The 9,673-nt window shown below is 43.1% G+C and overlaps 1 protein-coding gene across 1 annotated transcript in view; it reads left to right on the forward strand.

Moving 5' to 3' along the window:
• The first annotated feature begins 3,033 nt into the window (after nucleotides 1-3,033).
• Nucleotides 3,034-9,673, forward strand: part of nt5c2b (5'-nucleotidase, cytosolic IIb) — a 75,010-nt gene continuing 68,370 nt past the window's right edge. The window contains exon 1 of the mRNA XM_063200099.1: nucleotides 3,034-3,235. Coding sequence (XP_063056169.1) covers nucleotides 3,197-3,235 — 39 coding nt within the window. The 5' untranslated portion in view covers nucleotides 3,034-3,196. The remainder of the gene's footprint in view (nucleotides 3,236-9,673) is intronic.

Raw genomic sequence — 9,673 nt, forward strand, 5'->3', positions numbered from 1 at the left:
TACTAAAATCATTGTATAGGTTCATGACATCATGAAATATATATTGGCTGTAGTCTCACTCTAGCACTCCAGGAATTAGAGCTATTGAAAATTGACCATATTAAGAATGCTTAATGCGTGCAAATGATACAGGGGTGTAACATTCCCCTAAGCACCTGAGCTCACTTGAAATAGACCCAGAAGACATGGGAAACTGTCCTTTGCTTACAGAAGTCAGCAGAAGTCCATTCTTTTTGACAATAATAGAGCATTGCACATCCTGTGCTACAGTGAAAATGGACCATCCAACTTGTGTTAGTGCTAACTTCAAAAGTCAGCCTCCATGATGGCATGCGGGTGCAGTAGTGCATTGGTTAAGATGTTCTCACTCATCTCTAGAGTTAAATACAGTGCTGAATGGTATAAATGGGTTTTAAACAGCATGAAAAGCCACTCATGCATTATATTTTGAAGGGAGATCTTCGATTACTGCCACATAGTAAGGTCAAATTGCATTCTCTACTATGTTTTAACAGTTTGGCTCCATCATAAGGACCAGCAGGTGATAAAATGGTGGGCTTTTGGTCAAGACCTGTCACACTGTAAGCACTACAGAAAGGAAAACATTGCAAAATATGACAAGGAATACACCCACCATTTAAGCTGGTGAAATCATGTCCAAGATAGGAATTAACACTGTTTTTTTTTTATATAAAATCATCTCATCGGTTAATGTATTTAACTGTTAAGTGTTGTCTTTTGTTTTGTTTTTAGTCTTCCTCGACATTTGCTGCCATTAATTGTCCCCGTCCCAACTCTTTTGAGACGTGTTGGATTTATCAAATTAGAAATGAGTACATATGTCCCCCAAAACAATATTTTTTCTCGGTTTTAACACTTAATATGTTGTCTTTTCACTATTCTCCATCTAATGAATAGATTGAATGTTTTGAAAATGATAGCATTTTGATTTTATTCACCGTTTACCAAACGTCCCAACTTCACCGGAGTTGGGGTTTGTAAAAACGCCGACCGGTTTCAGTCGTCTGGCCTTCGTCAGGGCGTGGTTAAAACACAGGTACCTTTTTCTATGAAGCCTTAACAGGATTAACCAGATGCACCCCTTCTACCTGGAGAGAAGACTTTGAGCGCTCGCTATCCTTTTCCTTTTGCCATATCATGGACCCACTGGGAAGCTCTGGGAGTCGCTGCGTCATCCTGATATCCCCTATCTGCACCTAATGGACAAAGCAATCTCAATACATAGGTTTCCTGTTTACACACATTCATGCTGTGAGGAGGGGCAAGTTGCTAAGCAAGCCAACCAGCTGTTTCCAACAATCAGAGGTTGATGAGAGCGCAGCCAGGGATTGTTTACAAATCCATGTACATGTATAGAGCAGAGGTTCTCAACCCTTTTTCGAACCCTGTGGGAAACTCCAACTACACAGCACTCCACAGCACACAAGTGTTCACAGCACACAACGACATTGCATTTATGCCACACCCGTGCAAGGGGCCAGTCCCCTATGGCGCCCCAAGGGAGCAGTGCAGCGGGACGGTACCATGCTCAGGGTACCTCAGTCATGGGGGAGGTGTGAGGAGAGCACTGGTTAATTACTCCCCCCACCAACCTGGCAGGTTTGGAGTCGAACCCGGCAACCTTTGGGTTACAAGTCTGACGCCCTAACCGCTTACCCAAGACTGCCCTTTGGACTAATTGGTTTTGATTATGTCTAGTGTTCTGACAGCTTGGCACAATTTTGGAACAATCTGAGTCATTGGCCAATCAGGATGGGAGCAACAAAAGAGAATGGGATTGGATTACTGTGCCTAAATATCACCTGCTCACCAATCAGCTTTACTGAAGCATTTCCGCTCATTAAATTGTCACACATCATCAACTCTTGCACAGAGCCCCTGGCAATGTTTTTTTTTAATCCAAAGCGATTTACAATAATTTACCGGATATTGGTTACAGTCCCTATAGAGAAATGTGGGGGGTTAGGTGCCTTGCTCAAAGACACTTCAGCCATGGATGGAGGTGTAGGGAGGGTGGTATTCAAACCAGGGGTGAATTTCTCAGAACCAAAGTTGCTAACTACATTAACTACTTTGTTGTTTTCAATGCATTTTCCCATTGGCAACTACCGAAGATGCTAACAGGCTAGCAACTTCTCTTTTGAGAAACTCACCCCAGCAATGCTCTGATCTGAAGACCACCTCACTAATCATTAGGCCACACTTGCCGACCTGATTGCATTTGTTGTAGGGGGCAAAAAGACGTTTCGGGGAAAAAAAACAAAGCACAAATACTTGCCCAATAAATATAATGAATAAACAATACTGGCAGTTTCTCAAGCCATGCCCTCTCACCCAGTTTCAGTGGCCTAATATGAAATGATCAGCAAGATTAGAAAGCCACCAACACACACACACAGACTTTGACATTTTGTGGAAAGCCTTCTGAGAAGAGGGGGAGTGGTTTGGCAAAGAAAAGGGAAGCCGAAATATGTCAGGGTCTGAAAATATGAATCTTTGTTTGTGATGTGGAGAAAAAGAGTAATAATAGAGTTATGTGCTTGTAATAGCCTAGTAATAGCCAGCAGCAGTACTACTGGGCTACTTCAGTAGTAAAGTGGAGTAGAGTAGGGGAACTATACTAATAGACCAGCTAGTGCAGTAGGCCTACAAGGTGGATTTAATTATTCTTTTTTTTTATTTTTTTTTTACTTCACTCAGGTTGAGAGAACATAGGCCTATATAATTTGAGGATCCCTCTTCTATCATCCAAATGAGACAGCAGAATCAGTGTCCAAATTTGGGATGTCGGAGCAGGAAATCGATACTCGGATGAGTGTGGCAATCTTGTGAAATTGCCTCGGAAAAGTACAATGAATGGTGGTGGCTGGTGGGGGACATCGGATCATGCAGAACAGTAGGCCTACAGTCAGTCACACGGCATCCTGCCAGGCAACTTCACTTATCTTCAGCTATGAATGACACGTAGGACCTCCCCCTCGGTACAAGACACGCTCCGCCCACTGCCCCGTGTAAACTGCCAGCTAGCTCAAGGCTTGCGAAACACAAACCTTGTCATTCAGTGACTGACTGTAGTCTAGTGAAAAAGGAAAAGCTGAAGAGTAAACAACCAAGCATCAGTTAACTTTCGCTCCTTTTTGAATGCACATTTCTCTTTTGATCGTTTGCCAAGCGCATGCCCAGTTTTCCAGACAGTGCAGTTTCACCAAGGAAGGTAAGTACGCGACTCGAAAACAGCACAAAAAGCATACTTGTTTTTGTTGAGGGGGGCACCTTTCATTTGATGAATAAGTGGATTTCCTCCCGAACAAAAGGATTCTTGTTCAGTGCAGCAAAGCGACACGGTAGTGTTTTTCAAGCAGGCTGTTGATCAAAACACATGAATTTCGTCTTAACGCAGGCAGTGGACAGTTAGCATGCAAGTCCGTCAACGATTTTAGCACAATAATGCAGGGATAGTGTTACCTAATAGCTCTCCGTGTAGATTAGGGTATAGCTGATGTTTCTGTGTTATCTCTTATAAGTCCGCGGATCAGCGGCTTTGCGAATCTCCATGTCAACATCTGGTGCCCTGGAAAAATGTTTCTCCGGCCAAATGTAACAACTTGGCCTTGTAGTAGGCTATGTAGACCGTTTTGTTAGTCATACCTTTCAACTCTTGTCTTACACTTTCCCTCTTTATTGTGCAATTGGCTTTTTTACTATAGCCTAGCCTCTTGCCATTGTCATATATGTTCAACGACTTTCTCCCGACTAGATAAAAAGTAAGTTTTCCCCCATCATAGAGGCGATTTGGCAAGGACAAGGCCAGTCAAATTTCAAGGTAGGGTGAGGTATTATTATTTTGCCTAGGGGGTGCTTCCAGGATTGGAACCCCCCGGGAGTCCTATGTCAACTGCCCATTGTTGTTTATGACTTGTCCTGCGCGAGCTGCTTGTATCCCACCCTAGGCTATGTAAACACATTACCTTACCTACATTGGCCCAAAGAACGGTGATTAGCAAGTTAACCCACACGCCGTAACAGGCCGTTATTAACGCAAACCACTTTCGCTATTACTCGTGTATTCTTTAACGGGAAATTCCTCTTTGTTGTTGTCTTGATGGGTTTAACTACCTATCTCAAAGCGAACACCTGTGAGGGTGCATTGTTTGTTGTTTTCTTCTCCGTGATGAAAGATACAAAAGCAGAGTCACTAATTCACCAATTGTAATAGCCTACTACATTGCATTTAATACAGCAGGCGTCCAAGAATCACGAACTTTATAACATTTAACAGCTGGGTTTGTTTAGAGGCCCACCTATCCCTCTGAGGCGCTGGATATGCTCCCCAACAACATGTTTCTAGGTCGCCTCGGATGAATTGTCGAGGCTGCCTAGGTCGCTGTAGGCTACGCTTCGTATTACATGCATATCGTAGAGATGCAATGACATAACGATGCTAGATTGCGCTTAGTGTGCCTTTATGCAACGAATAGCCTACGTGATACATTTAAATGTTAAAGAGAAACGACATGCCGCCGTTGTCAACAAGCAGAAACTGGTTGATATTGTTTCTCGAGTTCAGCTGCAGGCATTAACCTAGTTTCTGAGTGCAACTAAAAAACGCCCCCTTCACCCCATTTTTTTTTTTCTTGGACCTCTACAATCCAGACAGAGTATCTCTCTCTCTCTCTCTCTCTCTCTCTCTCTCTCTCTCTCTCTCTCTCTCTCTCTCTCTCTCTCTCTCTCTCTCTCTCTCTCTCTCTCTCTCTCTCTCTCTCTCTCTCTCTCTCTCTCTCTCTCTGGCTTCATCAACTTACAATAACTTCCACACTGTAGCTGCTGACAGGAAAGTATAGGGGGCCAACAAATCACACACAACACTATGTGTATGTGCGCGCGCACGCGCACGCGTGTGAGTGTGTGTGTGCGCATGCATGCGTGTGTGTGAACGAGAGAATGCACACCCCACTGATTTCCTGGGGCCTCTGTTGAAGGAAGACTGTAGGTCATCTGCAGAGAGAGAGAGAGAGAGAGAGAGAGAGAGAGAGAGAGAGAGAGAGAGAGAGAGAGAGAGAGAGAGAGAGAGAGAGAGAGAGAGAGAGAGAGAGAGAGAGTGAGAGTCTGTCTGCTGGAGTGTGAGCTCCAGGCAGGGTCTCACTCACTTGTTTGTGCATGTCAGGCTACTGTGACGAATGGCTGCATGGTTGGATCCTTCAGGAAAAGTGCTGATCTCAGCAGGTGCGCTGTAAAACATTGCAACTGCCAGTTAAACGCAAAAAGGTACGTTGCCCTGGATGCTTAAAACTCGAGGATTAATTCAACTCAAGACTTTGTCAAGTTAAGTTGACTTACAGCAGGGCAACTTACTCTTTTATGTTTAACTGGTTGCAATGTTTTATATTGTGTTGCACACTGACAGTGAAGATGCAAGTGGGAGAGGAGTTAGAGGAGGATATGAGTTTTATAACACCTTTAGGATAGTTTAGCCCATTAAGACACAGCGTTAATTTACTGTTACCAGAATGGCAATGACCAAATCGTAGTGCATTACCAAAGGCCCTGTGTTATGTCAGTATTGTAGTGCTATGGTACTTCACTTTTCAATGACTATTACAGCGTGCCACTGGAGGTATGGCATGCATTAAGGGGTTCATACCGTATTGGCCCGAATATAAGACGTGGTTTTTGTTCTAAAAATAGTACTCTAAAAAGGGGGGTCGTCTTATTTCCGCGCGCTAGAGAATTTTTTTTTTTTTTTTATTTTTTTTTTAAACTTAACCTGAATTCGGCCATCAGCCTATGCTTCACAACAATGCCACAAAACTCAATAATGGATGGGTTAAGAGATTGTTTTGTCCATATCAAATTTGCAGATGCTTGTTTTCGTTATGACAGTTGCACCGCACGTCAATGTCAACGCGATGCGGACGACAGTGCAAGGGGAAAAACACAAGTCAATCGCGGCTTGTTGCTCTGCTTTTATTTGTGTTTGGTTTTACAGTCTCATCAGGAAAGCTTTGGTCGTTCTCTCTGGTCAGCCGATAACGCCACTAGAACTAAAGAAATGAAGGGTGATTTGACGAACAACCTGTAGGCTAAGTTTTGGATGCTGTCATAAGCCAATCAATGGTCATCTGTGTGTGCGCGACAAAGCGACGATATGCCTCGCAACGATGCAACAACATAGAATAATGGTTAGGGCAAGAGATTGTCTTGTTCATATAAAATCACTAGGAGTTTTACCCTTGGTACGAAATGAATATCAATCGGACTTTTAATGTCAACGTGGTCCCGATAGGTAGCGCATGGGTTTCAAGTGCAATGCGTCAATCTGCCTTTGGTCACGTTCGGTTTCTACAGTCCAACGGAAAACTTTGGATGCATAAAATGAACGGCGATTTGGCGAGACGGCTGCTGGTTAGATATTGCTGTCAACGAAGCATTTCGCAAAATCTGTGCATTGCACAATAGATTGCCTAGTTCTATCTCTACTGGACTGGTTGCCTGCCTGGCTGGCGCAGACTCTGAATGTAGGCTATTTTGCGTCGCTCTTTAAACAGGCGGGCCCAGACGGCTGTAGCCTGTTACGTGCATGCCTATTGGCGCTTGACAGGTGAAGTGAGTAAAGAAAGGAAAAGGATATGAGTAGCCATCTGTGGTCTTATATCATGGAAATTCCATGAAAATTATATTGTGAAATTTGTTCTTTGTAAAAAGCCTCAGATTTTCCAACAAATTAAAAATTGCATTTTGAGAAAAGTTTCAAATGTGAAACAAAATTAAGTCTTCAAAAAACTTTTTTCCCCAAAACATGAGCCTGAAAATGGGGGTCGTCTTATAATCAGGATCGTCTTATATTCGGGCTAATACGGTATTTAGCATTAAGGTATGGCCCCTGTTCGAAATTATCAATTAACATGTTGTAATACATTACTGAAGAATGTTTAACATTGTAGTAGTGTAGTACTACGGTAGTTAGGCTTTTAGGCTGCATACCCACATGCTGCTCAAGGCTACTGCTGCACATTTAATGCCCGATATGGAATAATACAGAACGCCTGTCCCCGTCTATATAATTATACTGTAATTATATAATATTGTAGCGTTAGAGGTCAATTTTGTTTTGAAATATCATATACGTAATACCGAATGTTGGAATGCCGCGGCAATGCTACTTTATATACAATCTGGTGCACATCAGTGGTTGTGGCAAGCTTTTATAGGAGGGGCAGTATCTCCTAGGATTTCTGAAAATCTCTCTCTCTCTCTCTCTCTCTCTCTCTCTCTCTCTCTCTCTCTCTCTCTCTCTCTCTCTCTCTCTCTCTCACGCTCTCTCTGTTCATTCTCAGGCCACCTGAGTTATGATTCACATACCACATTTGTGCTGTGGGGTGTGCTTATGCTTACGACATTGTTCATATTATTCAAAGGACGACTTGCCAATGTTCATCACTCTGTCCTCTGGATGCACCTATGACTCTCTGTCATCCTGTGTGTGTGTGTGTGTGTGTGTGTGTGTGTGTGTGTGTGTGTGTGTGTGTGTGTGTGTGTGTGTGTGTGTGTAGGTGATAAATTGGGCACAAGTATGACAGTTCCAGAACCTCTGTGTGTTTGTGTGTGTGTGTGTGTGAAGAGGAGAGAGAGGAGAGAGAGAGAGCGAGAGATGGAGTGAGAGAACTGTCTGGGTTGTAGGACTTCTCCAAGAAAAATGGGGCGCTGCAATAAGAAACTAGGTTAATGCCTGTAGCTATCAACCACTTTCAGTCAGTTCACAGTGATAGAGTGCCATTTCTCCCTGAAATACTATGTTCAGGACCACTGACAGCTTCGTCTGGGCTGGGACAAAAAAGCCCCCTCCAATTTTGATACATATGATGTAATCTGGCTCCCTCCTTCTCCCTGGGCCAGGAACAACAGCCAACCCCCCCCCCCCCCAACTGACTATATCACATTAAGTTGTTACATAGTCGTGAACATGTACGCCGTGTATGCAGTTAACGTTGCAGTGTTAATCCAATAGCGGGATCAACACTGCACTGTGTTGAATTGACTGAAAAGTTTACACACTGTATATGAGAGCCATCTGGACATGTTCCAGTTATCGACTACAGTGAGTGTTTGAATATTTCAATCCTTCCGCCATTACCCTAACGACCCTTAGTTTAAATGCACTTAATCAATTGGGCGTATGCTGTATTTGTGCAATGTACATGCAGGGCATGTTAAAGGTTTAGGGGCCATTTATGGTGAAGTCAAGAACATAACACCATAAGTTGCAATGAAACATTTATGAAGTAAGCTTAGCCTACTTAGGATTATTGTTTTCATTGTAATGCATTTTACAAGCCTACTGGTGTACAAGGATACAGAATACAGAAATGTCATGTGTCTCCGGCATACAGTAGAAACACAGTACTGGCCCTGCTGTGGCCAACAGTTAGGGCACTGGCTTGCCATGTGGCTGACCCGGGTTCGATTCCCGGCCCGGGTCCTATGCCGACCCCTCCCCGTCTCTCTCCCAATCCGCTTCCTGTCCACCTCTCGCACTGTCTTATCAAAGAAAAAGACCAACACCAAAAAATGCTTGTACGACTTGTTCGAAATACAGTACTATATTAAAGTGGACATGCAGTGATATATCAAATATTTCAAACACAGATTCTAGGAGTATCTTATCCAGTCTCTCTGATCAAAACATAAGCGTATAAGACCAATCAGAGGATGACACAATTAAAATCACATCATTTTCACATTATAAGCCTATACAAACCATATGTAGGATATTTAGTGAGAAGTCCGATTCTATTAGCCAATTGAAAGAGGGTATTTGGAACGCTCAGACAGCACACATCAGCTGACGACAGTTTAAGTGCAAGCGCAGGTTAGCACAAGAGGCAGTTCTCAGACACAGGTCAAATTCAACTTGCGCATCATCACTTTATAATTGTTATATAAATATTGTTTAATATTCCCAGTTCACCATTTATCATGAACTTAAAAAGAAGAACCGTAGAGAACCGGAAACCGTGACCTTGACACCGTGATATGAACCGAACCGTGAATTTTGTGAACCGTACCACCCCTACAATCTTTCCATCAACCCCTCCTTTTCAACCTCTTAAAGGGGTATGCCACTATTTTGGGGCTTAATACAGTTACATGCTACACGGATCCATTGACTTTCACTAGCTTAGCGACATATTCCCTCTTTTAACTTGTCTTAAAGCAAGACAACGCTTAACATGAAAAATAAGACACTTTACCACCTTTATAAACCCTGGCCAACGATTTTAACTGTATTAAGCCCCAAAATAGTGGCATACCCCTTTAAAGGGACACCTCCAGGTGCAATTAAGGGGAACCCGCCCCCCATAGTCCCCAGAGTTGGATAAGCGAGGAGAAGCATTTTCCAGGCGAGATTTCCAGATTTTCTGAATCTGGCAACATAGAATTCTGAAAAGGCTACAAATACAGCAACTATGGAAAGATAAGCTAACGAAGCGAACATTAGCTTGTCTTAGCACAGTTGCAGTAATCTAATGTATTCATTTCAAACTGACTGAGACATTGGTTGGGTTGCCCAGACAACGCTTCGACTCTCTTGTTCAACTCTGGAGAGTGACTGAATTTCACCTGGGGTGGGGTATTCCTTTAACTAATATCCACT

This window comes from Engraulis encrasicolus, chromosome 1, assembly GCF_034702125.1.
Source record: "Engraulis encrasicolus isolate BLACKSEA-1 chromosome 1, IST_EnEncr_1.0, whole genome shotgun sequence".
NCBI classification, from domain to species: domain Eukaryota; kingdom Metazoa; phylum Chordata; class Actinopteri; order Clupeiformes; family Engraulidae; genus Engraulis; species Engraulis encrasicolus.